The 17,192-nt window shown below is 44.4% G+C and overlaps 1 protein-coding gene across 33 annotated transcripts in view; it reads left to right on the top strand.

Annotated features, from left to right (window-relative positions):
- The window catches only part of NCOR1 (nuclear receptor corepressor 1), a 1,832,391-nt gene that overhangs the window by 447,848 nt on the left and 1,367,351 nt on the right, over positions 1 to 17,192 (top strand). For all 33 annotated transcript variants that reach the window (XM_085649294.1, XM_085649293.1, XM_085649281.1 and 30 more), the window contains one exon: positions 14,218 to 14,272. In XM_085649294.1, coding sequence (XP_085505420.1) covers positions 14,218 to 14,272 — 55 coding nt within the window. The remainder of the gene's footprint in view (positions 1 to 14,217; positions 14,273 to 17,192) is intronic.

The following is a 17,192-nucleotide window of genomic DNA, read 5'->3' as shown; positions in this document are numbered from 1 at the left end:
TCCTATTTAAAGTCAGTCCCATAGTACATTCGCAAATGTTTTGGTCCTATTAAACTAATTTCGTGAGGGCCATCATCAGGACCAAAAATCAAGGTAGAACCTATAAAGGGAAAAGATAAACACTATTTAGCATTTCCCTTGTTACAATGTGCTGTATTACCAAATGAAGAGTATTGCAAGATACCAATAAGCAATATATATCCAGTTGTGTGGGTTTCTCAACCTCTTAACAATTTACATTGATTCTTCTTCCGTGATTTACTAAGGAGTTACTTGTTTACTCCAAAAAAAAAAAATGACCAAATAGACCATGATTATGGAAAACAATATTAATGTTAAAAAAATGTTTTAAGAGACCCCAACCAAAGGCAAAACAAAGCGTTTATAAAAAAAAGTTTGTCAACACTGTCAAAGGATCGGCAGTATGTGGCTAGCAAAGATCTGCAAATGCAAAATACCACATCACAAACAAATTGTATTTAAGAAAAAATATGGAACACTATTTGAAAAAACTGAATGTAAGGCTTTATATATTTAAAAAAAACTGAATTATAAGTAATGCGGTAGAAAATTGTAGTTGCCATGATAGATGTGTACTTCGAAGGAAATAGACAAAATACTGCAAAACAGTGCTGAAAACCAACGTGTACGCCGCACGATCAATTAACACAAAAATGGGGGGTGGAGAGCACTAGCTTAAAGATCGAAAGTTGGATGGGTTTCTGAAACCTTAAATGAAATGAAGAAGAAGAAAATACATTTTAAGTAACGCTGTAACAAGTTGTAGTTCTCATAAGAGAACTAGACTACAAAGTAAATCTTCATACATGTTGGTGAGTAGAGAAATAGCTAAAAATAACACCATTCAAGCACAGATTGATCGAAGGTTAACATTGCAAATATCTCAAACTGTGTTACAAGTCGCCACATAATTAGTGCCTAAGCCATGTGAATCCAATTTGAGGTAGAATAACTGATATGAAGAAAAACAATGATATATCAAAATGTCAGATAATCGCCTCTTGTCAGTCTTCTAATCTATTCTCCTAATAGTTATTAAATAAGCAGATACAGGGGGTGGCATTGCAATTCAAAATACTGAAGGTTACCGTAATGGGAACTTGAAACAGCTTGGAGATGAAACATGTTATTGCAGAGCTAGCTAAGACCCCACCAATAACACTTTAATAGCAGATCTCACACAAAAGGGTATAGAACTTGTTTTTTTTTTTTTTAGCACAAATGAGCATGGATTGTTAAATAAGCACCATCCTAGAATCCCAGTGATATATGCCCTCCCAAAAATACACATCCAGTTACAAAACCCTCCAGTCTAACCCATAGTGTCAAGAATTGAATCTGTTTTAGAACCCTTGTGTCGGTATGATTTTTTATATCCCTTCTTGAAATCTTAGGTACCCAAAATGATAGGATAGAATGAGAGCTTGGTATGACCAAAGAGAGGAATTGCTTAAACCATGCAAATAATACAGCAACTTCGATCGCATTATATATGTGAATACATTCTGTCCTACAAGCAAGGAGATTATAAAGTTTGTACTAAAGCATTTGAAACTGGTAGAAGATCACTTGTCTAGTAAGGAAGCCCCCCTGTTCTCATTTAATAGAGGTATCAATTTAAAGGATTCATTGTTGAGAGCTAACTTTCCCCCTCCGTCTAAATCTACTTTGAATTCACAGTGGGGTTTAGTCTCTCCTTATAGTTTTTTTTCAAATGTAGGCAATGTGTGGCATGCAAGTACTGTGTCAGTACTAAAGTGTTTTTGCATCAGAATGTTAAAATCAATATGGACCCCTTTACTAATTTTAACACAAGATTTTATATATGCAGTGAGAACAAATTGGTCGAACATTTCCAGCTTCTACAGCAGAGCGCATTTGCTGGCAAGTGATCGAGCACGTGACGGTGGGGACAAGTTGATTTTACTATCACAGAAAGAACTACAGTGGATTGAAAAATAGGACTCCATGACATATGAGCTTAATACGTTAGAAGACTGGTGACAATCTGCATTTATCTGACACATTTTGATATATCATTGTTTTTCTTGATATCCATTTTTTTATCTCGAATTAAATTAATAGTTCTCATTTACTAATGATGTGGCACTTTTAACACAGTTTACATTATTTTCAACGTTGGCCTTCTGTAGGAAGCTGACTCTATATAATAATCTAAAAAGAGGTATATTGTGTAGAGTCCAGGTATCCCTTATGAGTGGACAGGGACTTGCTTTAACAATGGTCCTCTTTTTGTGGTAGTGTGGTCAAGCAGCCTTAGGCTTATCAAGGAAGAGTGTTAGATATTTGTTACCTACACACAGTTGATAAATAATACACACACTCAATGAGGAGATCCACACCAATTTAGAAAAATAACTTTTTGACACCAAGAATTTCGTTATTGGGTAAGGACTTTTTAAAATTGCAGTTTTGAAGAAAGCAGGTAAATATATACACTTGTATGGTCTCTAATGCGGTAATGTTACCCTATGGGGAAAAAACTCTGATACTTACCACCGACTTACAGGATCAATCCTCTGGAATTAAGGTAAGAATGGGGCATGGGGCAAGGTCCAAGGCAGCTCCTACAGGTCACCTCGATAGGCTTGGTGGCATCCGGGTGCAGAGGTGCTTTTTTGATGTCGGGTGCCCCATTGGTTTCAATGGGAAGCGGTTCTGTGGAAAAGAGGATGCAAGCAGGGACTGGGGGCCAGAGAGCTTGAATCCACCGGGGGGCTCTGTCCTCGAGATGCTCTGGCACATAGGGACATACACAATCCACTTTCCCTCTGGCTGTAGGGATTTGGTGCAGTTGTGCTTTCAGGGGTCGGGCACGTGCTGTAGAAGACGCTCACAGTTGAGGGGGCCTGCACTAAGAGGCTGCAAAAGGTGACTAGGAGTCCAGTCTGGGCAAACCCAAGGTGAGGGTTTGACTCTGGAGGGTCTCAGGACCTCGTTGGTACTGTTAACCCACTTTGACTTGGGCTGGGGAGTATAGGTGCAGTGGTGCTTTCCGGTGTCGGGTTTATGGCTGCCTGGAGTCCTCATGGTTCTTCTTGGGTGCCTGCAGGGTGCAAGGAAGTAGCTCTGCTGCTCCATGCGAGATGCTGGTTACTCCTTGAAGTGCTGGCAGTCCTCCCAGGCTTTTGGAGGTAGAGCAGCTGCAGAACGAGTCGTCTTTGACTCAGTTGTTGGGAACAGGAGGTAGGCCGGCAGGGTTGGCACCAAGCCAGTTGCTGCTCCTCAGTTCTATGTGGCTCTACGGTGTCCTCCTTCCATAGGTTAACAATCTTCTTTCTGGTGCCATGGGCTCCCCTAAATACTAGATTTAGGGCTGTTAAGGGGAGTGAAGGGTGGTAGCCAACTGGCTACGTACCCTTAGGGTCACTACATCCTCTGTATGACCACTTTCTGTTGGAAGTGGGCATCACTGAATCCCTAATTTTGCCTTCACCAAGATGGTGGAATTTTCCTAAAGGGGAGCACACCAGGCAGGTCACCTTAGGGTTGGGACTGACCTGGTAATTCACCACGTCTCCCTGCATATCTAATTTCCTGCCTGTCCTGGTGCCAAATGGCTTTTCCCCTGTCTCGGGAAGCCGTGGTCCCATAACAAAGGTGGCAGAGGCCCTTGAAGCCTCCTGCCTTAATATGGCGATTTCTTAGCCATTCTACTTGGAGGAAGTGACAACACCTCTGGCCAGAGCAGGCATTCTTTTTGCCCTCAGAGAGCATAGGTTGTCACTGGCAGGGGGTCAGGTCTGGTCTGTGGTGGCAGACTGGTCAACACCAATGAGCCAGCCTACTAGAGGCTGGTATGTTTTCAGGAGACACCTCTAAGGTACCCTCTGGGTGAATGTATTATTAAATCCACCATTGGTATCAGTATGGGTTTTTTAATTCAAAGTGTTTGATAACAAACCCCATAGATTTCAGTGAAGCCATTATGTAGCTGGGGAACTTGTTTTTACCAGTGTCCAGCACATGTACTTAAGTACTTCCCTGTTCACTTGTGATATCCAAGATTTGACTTGGACATTACATATTTGCTCTAGCAGATATACCCACACATGTCGTATAGTGCACCCAGCCTTAGACTTACCTATACTACATGTAGTGTCTGCAGACATGGCACACAGACATTTCATTTGAGGCTTTCAGAAACCCAGTCATGTTGAATTTTCGATTTTTAAGCCCCCCCCCCCCGCCCCCTCTGCTTTTAGGTCTCGCTTACGCAGCACGCATGTGCTGAATAGGAGGAGACTTCTTGGAATCGATCAGCTTTTTTGGCCAAAAACGTGCACGCTTTGCATTGCTTTCTATTGCAACACATGCACGTTTGGCGTTTCCTTTGCGGGAGCGAGCTTTGGCGTCATCTGTTTGTAATTATCTTGCAAACAGATGCTGCCCCTGCTTGCTCCCACAAGGGAAATGCGCCACTGAAACCCCTTTGAGTGGTTCCCTCAGCATCGCTTTAACTTTCACGACCAAGGGACCTCGCTGGTCTTTTAGCGCTCGTTTACTTAATAGGGGGACACTGTATAGGGGTTTGGAGTCTCCACTTCCCGACGTGGGCAGCAGGGGTCTGCTTTACGCCCCTGGTAAGAGGATTTACCTCAGAAGCAAGCAACTGTTGAGAGTACAACGCTATATAATATCAACAGCCCTCGTGAAAGGTTTGTAATCCTCTGTAGTTTCACATGCTTTCGCTGTTTTCCCAGCAAAACCCGTCGCCTTTTAAGAACACAAGCTACAATAACTAGTGTAATATTACGCACACAAGTGTCTACAGGAAGGAGCTGTAAAGCATTTTAATTCTGGGAAAGAAACACCGAGTTGCAATGTGATTAAACAGCGTCTGTCGTAGTCGACCCAGCCCCTGTTTTTCTACTCAGCACTACCGTCACCAAGGCTCCCCCTCCCTCCGTCTCCTAGGGGGCTTGTTCCACGGTTACCTTCCTCCGACCACAAAACCCTGGTGCCGAGCTCAGCTCCGGTCCGTCCATTCTCCTGAGCCCCTCACCTCGGGCCTGCGCCAGTCAGGTGTTTCTGGCTGCATGTTAACCACTCCGAAATGAAGCGGTCACTGCCCCCTCTCGGTGCACGCGCGCACCCACCCACACAGTGGCGAGGCCCCGCAGCCACTCCATGTGACATAGCTATGCGATGAGTCACCGGCTGTTTACAGCCTTCTGCAGTTTACATTCCCACAGACTCCGCGGGCACTCCCTCTGTGAGCACTGCTCAGGAACCCCACACTGCTCCTCTGGTGGAGAGTGGGGGTGGGACGGGGGCCAAAAGTGCAGCCTGTCGAAACTTTGGGGGACGAATTCGAATTAGACACGCTTCAAACAAAAGAAGGTTTATTTTGAATTACATAGCCCACAATTTGCTCAGATGCAAAGTGCCAAAAGTAGGCAGATTTTGACGACAAATAATGTCTCTCCGCCGTGTGCCCCCTTTATCCGTTTCTACGCTCGCGTACCGCTGTTCCCAGTGTAGGATTTTCTAGTTTGATCGCTGATTTTCCGACTAAACACGTTTAGATGATCAATGCAGCCCCTTGTGAATACAGTTTTATACGAGGACAGTCTGTAATGGGTGGTTAAGCCAAACGTCCAGTATTACAGGCGGACAAAAACGCCATACTCCTGCCAATCACAAGATATTTCCCAAACGCTCCTGCATCATCTTCCAATTTATATCTCTGTATTCCACCCTTTATTACCTCAAAATTGGACAAACATTCTCTGCACCAGACATCTACCTCCCTTACAATCGTCTTCAATGTTTCTCGCCACATAACCTTTTTTTTCGATCGGGGAGAAGCCCCCATTCATGAACATAGTTAAAACCGAGATTCAGGGGCTTCGGGGAACACAGTCAGACTGGCCTCAGCGCATAGCTATAGCTGGTCGATGTGCCTCAATGAAAGACAATTGTGGCAGAGTCACTTTTCATTCCAGTTATTTACTCCACAAGTCAAAGCGATGGTCAAAGGCATAAAAATAAATATCTTTCTGCGTTTCATAAAATCCTGCCATCACTTCAAGGATAATCGGTGGAGTTGACAAGAGCACTGGGTAATGGCAGGAATGGGCTGGGCTGCTTAACAAACTTGTAGAGAAGCTGAAAAGACTTCAAACCCAGGGGCATGGAATGTGGTGAAGCCTTCAAAAACAGGATCATATAAAACCAGCCTTAAAATTACTCCACTGGCTAGCTCCCTGTTGCCACAAGTTGTTGGGATGGAAAGTCTTCTGCAATGCTCTAACAAGCATTGGCATAGCCAATAGGTCTCGCTTTTGGGACCTTATAAGTATTTAGTTATGCAGCATAATATCCTTGGTGCAACAACATCAACTGTTGCATGGCTAAACACTTAGAAGGCGAGACCTATTGGCTATGCCAATGCTTGTTGTTTATTGATCGTGCAATGTGCGCTCTGGTTACCAGCATTGTTTTCCTTTATTTTGTCTATTTGCTGTGTATTCCACATCTTATCAGCACTACAACTTATTACAGCTTCACTTATAATTAATATTTTTTTCTCCTTTAATTAATTTGAGACTTCCAGACACCCATTCCCATAATTTGTATCATTTTGAGGCCCCCCTGCTTTTGTGTTTACTGACCGTGCAACACGAGCTAGGTGACATACATGGCTTCCAGCTTGAAGATCCGTGTAAGTACCTTTTTGTATCCACTTGATGGTAGAATGCTGTCATTTTTCTCAGGCACCAGGGTTCTTTCGATTATTTTTTCCATTCAGTATTATGGTTTCTGACATGGTATTTTGCATTTACAGATCCTTGTGAGCTTCTCAAATCCAATCTTGTGACGTGCCAGAGTACATTCTTTGATTTGCTCTTGGTTGGAAAGTTTTTATACCTATAGCCTTGCATTCTGTTTATTTCGAATTGTATTTCCCATTTATTTTTTCTTAAATGCAATTTGTGATATATTTTGCATTTGAAGATCCGTGCAAGACACATTATGCCAATCATTTGACGATGTTGGCGAACATTTTCATTAATGCTTTGTTTTGCCTTGGGTTGGTGAGTAATTATTTAGGAAATTCATTATTCGTTTTTTGCAATTCTTTTTAGGTTGAGCCTTGCGTTGCTCTAGAATCGACCTCTTGGAATCACTTCAGCTTTTGTAGAAGCTCGGGCGTGTGGTGCTCACACGCTATTGGCCTTTGCATCTGGCTTTAGCATGCAATTGGCCAAAGGTGTGTGGATGGCCCACCTTTTAGTAAATTCTTTACTCCCACTGCGTTTTGCTGTCTGGAGCGAGCGGCGCGCAGGCTGCCATTTGTTCTGCATCACGTTTCACATTAGCGAGGTCGCTTTCAGTTTTATTGTTTTATTAACCCATGCTTTTCAGGTTCATGGCGAGCGCGCATCGTTCTTTATATGCGGCTTGCTGTATTTACCTTTTTTTTCTTATTTCTATAAAGCCCCCAGGCCGCGCTTTCACTTAAATATGCTCTCCTTCCCCCGCTGCACAGACGATGCGCGAAGCGGGTTTCGTGTTAATTAAATAAATCTGCAGGCCCATAGTTCCACCGCCCCCCCTACATCAAGGCTTGAAAGCGCATCGGGCAAGGTGTGCAGCCTTTTTTTCCCCCTTTCGCACCTCCGGAGTACTTGGATAACCTGCGACATGGTCCGGAGAACAACACACATTGGTGGCCGCAGGCTCTTCACGGTGAGTCTGGAGGTACTTGAGAGTGTAACTTGTTTATTTTTCTGATCATGGTCGGCGCAGTCACTATGTTCACCATATATTGACCGCTTTTTAATTCCCATTGCTCCTGTGTAAAAGGCAAAGCGACGACGCTCATAAATTGTGTAAGAAAGGGAAGCAAGTCTAAACAACGGCTTTCCCCTCTGCGCATAAACTACATATACCAGAATGCACTAGGTTGCCTCGGGTTGATATTTCTTGGTTTGTAAAATAACTGCATTGAGAAGACTGTGTGTGTCCCAGCATAGTTACCTTGTCACCTTAAATCACTACTGTATCCCAACATTTATATTGTTTCCCACATTCAGCCGTTTCTGCCTTTTTAGCAATGAACACAGTGCATTTTGGGACTCATTTAGAATTTTACACTGCATGGCCGCAAACATCCGGGATACAGAGGAGCGCTAATGGCTCAATGCCAGAACTGACCCAAGGGGACACATATGGGTTGCCATTATGGGCTCTTGGGAACTGCATATAAGCAGATTGAAGTTATTATTTCTATCCTGTCGGCAGGGCACTGAGGCCTCACGGAGTCTGGCCTGGCCAGGTGTCTAGACGGAGTAAACTCTGCTGATAAGATTCCGGTGTCAGAGATTGTGTCTCTATTGGCGAGTGAGGCCTTTAGCCACCAGCGAAGGGGCCCTTCATCCAGCACAGACACCCAAACCAAGTAATTGCAGCAGCTCAGGAGCAGGAACTCCAGTGCCCGCTCAAATAAACACAGGCGAGGCCAGTGCTCGGCGAATCACCAACCTAGGCAGCAGTTTGCCATTGTTGGGGCGAGTACAGTAGTAGCGCCCTGATTGCCTCGTATGAAAACGTAACCACGGGCTGTCTGGGGGGTGGGGACATGTAATACAATGAGTTACGTTTTTTTTCTGATGACGTAGAGACCCCTCGCTGCCCATCTCTGCGGCCAACTCAGTAGGGCATCATGCACAAGCTACTTTTCCTTTCTTGTAAATGCATAACAAGCCTTTCCTGTTTATCAGTGTAGCAAGCACTGTATTCCGATGCTTCTTGTCCCGCACATGCTTTACAGCACATGCTGCGGGGCACGTTAATTTCGGACCGAAGGATTGTGATACTGGGCGGTCACTTATTACAGGCTCTTTCACCTCTGGGCGACCTTCGAAGTGGGGCGATAGAAGAACCCAAGTGCACACATATCGGGAAGCTTTGGCTGCCCTTTCCCAACTACATTGTTATATTTAACATTCTCATATGTCTCCGCATTTTTGCACCCTAGTTTGGACCCAGCCATATGCAAATCAGTCTTGACCCTGCTCCTAAAGGGGAACAGTCCAGCCCAAACTGCCACGCAAGGTCCTCCCTGGACTGGAAACAAGCATTCTGAGACCGATTACAGAAAAACTTGCCAACATTCCAACCCCCCAAAAAAGTCACTAAATATTTTATTTTTACATTCTTATTTAAGAAGTCGTTCACTTCTACATAATATCTTAATTATAGGTAAGGTAAAAAAAAATGCTTACGCTACTCTTAAACGTAGCTTAAACACATTACAAAGCCAATAGCTCTGGGTAAACACGTACAAGGTCCCAAAGGCGAGACCTATTGGCTATGCCAATGCTTCTTAAATCTTGTTTTCCATAATCAAGTAATTTAACGCCTTAGCGAATCATAGAAGGAAAAGTGTAAAACGTTTAGAGGTTGAGAAACACACAACTGGATTTATCAATTCATATTATGTTTCAATAATCTTCTCCATTAGTTAATCAAACACACTGTAACAAGGAAAATGCTAATATATTTTGATCATTTTATCTTTCTAGGTGCTATCTTGTTTTTGGTCCTGATGATGACCCTCACAAAATAAGTTTAAGAGGGTCGAAACGTTGAATGTACTAAAGGACTGGTTTTTATTGTGATATTGTACATCATAATCTGATTCAGAGTTTTGTTATTGAAAAGTATATTCATATCGGCCCCTATTTCTGTATACATGCTTTGTACATAGTACCTGTGGCCTTTAGTTTACTCACTCGCTTTCAGTGCACTTCAGTGCTTCGTTTTTGTTGGAGCACCTTTGTATGATACAATGTGTGTGTATACATATATATATGACTTGGATCATTATGAAAAGGGGAAATGCATAACCTGTGTACAAGACCAATCCTGGAGAAAGTTTGGGATCTGTACAAAAGGGGGTGGTGATGGACGGAGCATCAGAACCAATCAAACACTCACACCCAGTCAACAGATCTGGGTTTGATCCATCACCGTTCTTTAGCCCACTCTGCCACCCCAGTTCAGACATGGCCATATGCAAATCAGTCTGACCCTGTGCCTCATGGGAACAGTCCAGCCCGAACTGCCAAGCCACGCCTTCCCTGGATCGGAAACAAGCTTCCTAGGACCGGTTTCTGGCATTTCAGCCGTCTTCAGCCAGGCTTGCTTGAGTCCAGTGGCAAAGTGAGCAAGGGACTCACGTCTGAGCATACCCTGCCAACTTATGGCGAACAAAGCGGTACAAAAGGGGGTGGTGATGGACGGAGCATCAGAACCAATCAAACACTCACACCCAGTCAACAGATCTGGGTTTGATCCATCACCGTTCTTTAGCCCACTCTGCCACCCCAGTTCAGACATGGCCATATGCAAATCAGTCTGACCCTGTGCCTCATGGGAACAGTCCAGCCCGAACTGCCAAGCCACGCCTTCCCTGGATCGGAAACAAGCTTCCTAGGACCGGTTTCTGGCATTTCAGCCGTCTTCAGCCAGGCTTGCTTGAGTCCAGTCGCAAAGTGAGCAAGGGACTCACGTCTGAGCATACCCTGCCAACTTATGGCGAACAAAGCGGTACAAAAGGGGGTGGTGATGGACGGAGCATCAGAACCAATCAAACACTCACACCCAGTCACAGGGTCAAGACTGATTTGCATATGGCTGGGTTCAAACTGGAATGGCATGGTGAGCAAAAAAACGATGGATTTAGGCCCAGATCTCTGTACTGGGGTGAATGTATGACATTGTTCTGCATTCTGTCCATCAATTGTTGTTTTTGCATTTGTCACCCCGAGTGGAAAGGGTATGCTCAGACGTGAGCCCCTTGCTCTCCATGCCACTGGAATCAAGCTATCCTGGCTGACGAGGGCTGAAAGCCCGAAACCGGTCCTAGGATGCTTGTTTCCAGTCCAGGGAGGACCTGGCTTGGCAGTTCGGGCTGGACTGTTCCCATGGGGCACAGGGTCCAGACTGATTTGCATATGGCTGGGTTCAAACTGGAATGGCATGGTGAGCAAAAAAACGATGGATTTAGGCCCAGATCTCTGTACTGGGGTGAATGTATGACATTGTTCTGCATTCTGTCCATCAATTGTTGTTTTTGCGAAAGTTTGGGATCTGGCCATTGAGTCAGGAGGCAAAATGATCCACATTGCAAGGACCCCATAGACAATCGAGGGCTCTGAAAACCCATTGCTGCGGTCTGTGGGATATCGGGAATGCCAGTCCGCATTAGTGTTCTACTGACCTGGCAAATATTCTGCGCATATCGAGATTTACTGTTGAGGCAAAAGTGACAAAAATCTTTGGCCATTTCCACTAGGGGATGGCATTTGATCCCAACCAGTTTGTTCACATAGCAGACCACTGAGATTTTGTCCATCCAAAGGAGGACACAACAGTCTGTCTTGGTCTGAGGCAGGGATCTGATGGCAAACAAGCCCGCAAGGAGCTTCAAGCAGTTGCTGTGGAGTTGAAGTTTCATCTCCGACCAACCTCCACCCCACCCCCATGGAAACTGGGCCACAACGTGCTTCCAGCCCAGTCTGCTGGCATCCGATTCTTTGATGATCCCCAGGAAGGTCCTCAAAATTGCACCGAGACTGTGGTCCAGCCACCATGCCATCTTTGTCTTGCACCAAGCCATTTTGGTCTGCATAAGAGATGCTTGTAGGAAAGTGCCCCTTTTTTTGCATGGTTACACCCCTACTTTTTGTCTGACATCTGATGCAACCTGACTTGATGCGCCCTGGGTCCCTGACAATCAGGCTCCCAGGGCCTGTGTTCTTTCCCAAAACTGTAGCTTTGTACCCACAATTGGCACATCATTGTCCACAGGTAAGCCCCTTGTAAAAGGTACCATGACCAGGGAAGGCCTCTAAGCCTGCAGGATCTCTTGTGCCACCCTTAGAGGCCCTGTAACGTAACGCCCACACACTGCCATAGGAGGCTGTGTGTTTTGATGCAGAGGAAGGTGAAGTCAACATGGCACCCATCCCTGAGTGCCATGCTACAACCCACTGCCTGAGACCTAGGTAAGCCACCCCTCTAGTAGGTTGCACTAGCCCTCGGGTGAGGGTACAGTGGCATGAGCCCTGCACCCCTACAATGTCTAAGTCTATTCTTAGACATTGTAAGTGTAGTAAAGCCATAAAGAGTATATGGTCTGGGAGTTGGTCATTGCAAACTCCAGAGCTCCATAATGGCTTTACTAAAACCGGGGTAGTTAGGTAGCAAACGTCTCGCCACATTAAACCGACACTGATGCAAGTGTGGGATTTAATGTAAAATACACTCAGAGGGCATCTTAGAGATGCCCGCTGAAAAACGACCAGCCCTGGTGTGGTTTCTGAATGGCTGCCTGCCATTTGCCTTCATCAGACAGGTTTCTGGACCCCTGGTTAGAGAGCCTCTGCTCTTTGGGTCCAGATGCAAAGCCAATCCTGGGCAGAGGTGTCATGCCTCCTCCCCAAGGATGGACTCTGTCCACAAGGCGGAAGCTTCAAAGGCCTGCCTGCCGCCTTTGTGAGCTGTCCCTGCCTTTTGCTGCTCCCAGCAACTGGCTCCCACCATTAATGCCCTCCACTTTGGGCGGGAGAATTGGTGGGAAAAACAAGCCAGGAGGAGAAGTGTGCCCACCTTTGCCAACCCCACCTGTCAGGTGGGGTAGGCAAAGTTAAGCACACATCTCAGTCTCCTCCATCTTGGAGCTGAGGAGATCCAACCAATCAGGAAGAGGCCCATGCCTCCTCCCAATGGAGGGGGGGCAATAGGGGGTGTACCCACCCCAAGGAAGGGACCTATTGGTCCCAGCCTGCACATCCCTTGTAATGCCCCTAAATCTAGTATTTAGGAGCCATCCTGAACCTTGCCTCCTCAGATTCGAGGAAGAAAGAAGTACCGAAGAGCCATGCTGATCCAGGAAGACGACGACACCTACTGCTTTGGCCCTTGCCCTACCGGCCTGTCCCACCTCTGACCTGCCCACTGTGAAAAACTGTGTCTCCAGCAGCCAGGAGTCCCCCTCCCCCTAACCCCCCACCCAGAGCCTGTAGGGCCTGCCCCGGCAATCACCTTACAGGCTGTCTCTCATGAGCACCAGATTTTCTCAACAAAGACTTCAATATCAGAATCTGGTTTCTGGCGGCCCCGTGATAATCTTACAAACAACCAATAAACTGCACAAAACAACTTAATCCACACGCAAAAAACCATTCACTGAATCCAGTTGCTATCAATCACAAGGTAGTCAACACACGGTTCACGTTAAAAGCACTGAAAAGGCGATTTTCTACTATAGTATATTGTATTTGCAAATTTACATTAATGTGATTAATAGTTATTAGTAAGATCAATACAAAATTCAAAAAGAGGTGTTTACATATGCTGAAATGATTGTGATATAATTTAGCTCACCACAAAAAAGACATATAGGTATATCCATCCGTTATGAAGAGCCAACCGCCTCCCACCAGGGCAGCTACACTTTTGTGGGATGACATAGCACGAGCTGAATAAGCAGGTTTACTCCTGATGGCCAGAGAAGCAGTGAAGAGGTAGCCTTGCATGCGGTCAACCAAGCAAAGATCATAGTTGTGCCATTTAATGGGTCTGATGTTGGACATAAGTAAACTGAAATCTCCAGGTCATTAAATCAGGCTCCGAAGCAGCAAACAAAGCATCTATCGAAGAATGGTTCTTCCAGCCCTTACGGCTGCACAGCCTGTGAATTTAGAACAAATCATGGTGTGAAACAGAACCATCACTTATTTGCAGGAGTATTTTGCAGCTTGAATAATTGTCTGTATTCAGATGAAACTCTCTCACCTCCCCAAAATAAGGTGAATTTGCTCAAGCGGGTGGATAGTACTACTCCTAAAGATAAGTAACCATTTTAAAACAAGTATATACATCTTGTGGCCTCCCTGAAATTCAAATGCTCAGAAGAGGTTACGTTTTAAAAAACATTTTTAGATTCATTACCTTTTGTAAACACATGGTTTAATATAAAGTTTAGAACTATTGCCTGGCTTTTTATTCCCTCTTTACCAGTATTTCATTTCTGGGGAGGATTTCCATTTCAGACAATTAAATTTAAGGCAGGATTCGAACATTGCAGTTGGTGAGCGCAAGCATGTCTGTATATGCATTCTGTGCATTAAGAAACTAACAAGCCTTTCTGATTCACAGGTTTGTTCAGCACCCCAAAAACTTTGGTCTTATTTCCTCCTACTTGGAAAGAAAGGTAAGGTGTTTATTTGTTTTGTACAGTTTTGTTAGTGTATGCTACTTCCTCCCAAATCAAGGCTTGTGATGTGGCTGTCTTTAACATTAACTACAACAATTAAATTAGCTCAACAGGTGGAGTGATTCCGTTTTGCACACTGTCGTACTTATGTGTATTGGCCCTAATCATTGGCTTCTTTACATGTGTAATGCTCTGTATTGGATCATTTTAATTTTTAAGTAGTGGTTTCACATAGTCCTGTTGTTACTGTTGGCAGTTCACTTTTCCCAACATGAAGCCTACAAACTTAACACTGATTGTCAGATCCCTTAAAGATTAGCATAATCTGATTTATGAAACTACGGAGATGACTCCTTTCTTTATAGGACTCCTCCTCCTCCCTCTCCCTCCCCTTCTCTTTCTCTCCCTCCCCTTCTCTTTCTCTCCCTCCCCTTCTCTTTCTCTCCCTCCCCCTCTCTTTCTCTCCCTCCCCCTCTCTTTCTCTCCCTCCCCCTCTCTTTCTCCCTCCCACTCTCTCTCTCCCTCCCACTCTCTCTCTCCCACTCTCTCTTCCCTTTCTCTCTCTCCCCTTCTTTCTCTTCCCCTCTCTCCCCTTCTTTCTCTCACCCTCTTTCTCTCCCCTCTTTTCCTCTTGCCCCCTCTACCTACCGCCTCTCTCTCTCTCCCCCCCTCTCTCTCTCGCCCACTCCTCCTTCCCCCTATTGTGTTCCTGTTTGTAGTTTAAGCAATTACTCACATTATAGTCTTAGTGTTCACAGCTATAAAGACCAGATACTTGGCTAAATTGCAGTACTTTGTTAGAGAACTCCGCATTCACTATTGTGGTTGGGATTCAGTTGTGTGAAACTATATTGGAAACAGAGTTGATAGCCATTCTGTTTCAATGTATGCCTCTATTTTGTAATCTTCTCAAACTCATAGCTGTTCCATCTTTTCTCCTCAAGCCTCCTTTTTGTCTATACTAAGAATTGCAAATGTGTGAGTGATGAACCGAGTTTTCAGTTACCCTGCCCAACAATGTCCTCTTACCTAAAGTGGTTTCACCACAAACAAATATGTTTTCATTTCTTTCAGATGCCAATGTATTTTTTTATTGGTGTGCTTCACCTTACTGACTCTCCTTATGTGCACGTACATGGCATCTCATCCACAAGTCATGTCCATAATGCCTACTTTGCATCATGGGCTACTATGCATGGGAGACTGGGTAGTCTTTTCGAACTTAGACCAGATGGCTGTAAAACACTCGCTAAAGGTGCAGGTAGAGGGTGCCTAAGAGATCGAGGGTAAAAGCACATCTTTTATGAAAGTAATGGTTATGGCTTAAATGCTAAAAATGGACTAAGAGGAATCTTTTGTGCACCAGGCTGCGCTAGATAAATAGGGAACATAGTTACCACCACATTTATGGCTAAACTTGTGAACTTTAGCTAATTAAGTGAGAATTTGACAGTAAAAAGATAAGTTTGGTAAATGTTCTGCCTACTCTGTCATGAAGCTGTGAAGAAATGCCAGTCGGTGAGCAATATATATTCTCCACTGTGCAGTTTGTAGAGAGAACCGTATGGTGGTAGGAAATAGTCTGAAAAAAGGTGCCCACAATGTACGGCTTCAGGTCTACATATTGACAATGAACAAAAAGATATCTTCAGTTAAACAATGTGTTTTTCAGAGCCCAGTCACTATATGGGAGGAGGATGTGCAGTGTGTGACTATAAACTGCTGTCTGAATCCAAAACTTTTGTTGTCTTCCAGTGGATCCTCTTTAGTAGTCATAAACACTGAATTGCCTGCTGACGCGCAGTATCCCAGAACACTTTGCAATATACACACACTCTAGTAAGGGACATAAACTCGCATAAGTACATAAACAATAGGTTTTGCAGCCTAAATAAGGCTACAAATGGTCACATTTTATTTGTCACATTTTAACTATTTCCAATTGTTGTAGATTACTAGAAATATCCGTCACAAACCTCTTTTTTGATATAGAAAAATGAAGGAAAAGCAGAGCATTGCTAGCTCGAAGGCTTTCCTAAAGACATCTTGAGGACATTCAGAAAGTTTAAATAGGAATGGATTATGTCTGTTGCTTACCATTCACTTTGTAGTTTGTAACTTACATTTTATGGCTTTCTATATGCTGACTTTATTTGCTTTCGGATCACCAGGTAGAGTTCATCCCTCCCAGACCTTGTTTACTGTATTCTTCCACGCACTCACTTTCTGTAAACATGCCTTTAAATTTTGTTCTTATCCTGTCATATTTGCTGTGTATTCAAAGACTAAGGTCAAATGTCAGGCTGTCTCTGTTTTAGGGAGCTTTATGTTTTTCGATATCTAACTTTAAAGTGAGGATTTGTGACAATCATGCTGGCTACTGGGGGTCCTACCAGAGGAAGGCTTTGATGTTCTTTTTTTTCCTTTCTAGCACACAGCAAAATTTAAATGTAAATGTTAATCCAGTATTTGTAAAGCGGGACCAGCTACCCGAAGGCATCCCGGCGCTGGGGGCCATCGGGAAGATTAAGCAAGCTATTGCCCAGAGTCACATGGTGCGGAGCTGACCTGGTGCTGGGGATCGAACCGTGAGCCCCAGATTCCAGCGTCAATCGCCCTGGCCTCGGCGCCACACCTCTTCCTTTCTATGTAAATTAACTGTGCTGATAATCAAATCAATACATTGGGTGATGACATTTCCACACATTATTATACTTCTATCGGTAAAACTGTGAGTGCAAATGTAACTGTCTTTTCAGTTGAAGATGTGTTGTCTGTAGTGGCAGTGCACTACCATACCATGCATACTCAAGTTACCCCCACTCCACACGGCTCAACAATACTCCACTCCACACTGCACCACTTTGATCTACTCTGCATCAGTTCACTTTCTCTGTGCAAATGCACTCTACTGCAC

The sequence above is a fragment of the Triturus cristatus genome, chromosome 3_2 (assembly GCF_964204655.1).
Source record: "Triturus cristatus chromosome 3_2, aTriCri1.1, whole genome shotgun sequence".
In the NCBI taxonomy this organism is placed as follows: domain Eukaryota; kingdom Metazoa; phylum Chordata; class Amphibia; order Caudata; family Salamandridae; genus Triturus; species Triturus cristatus.
Note: the sequence above shows the minus strand (reverse complement) of the source record. Positions and strands in the feature narration are given on the sequence as shown.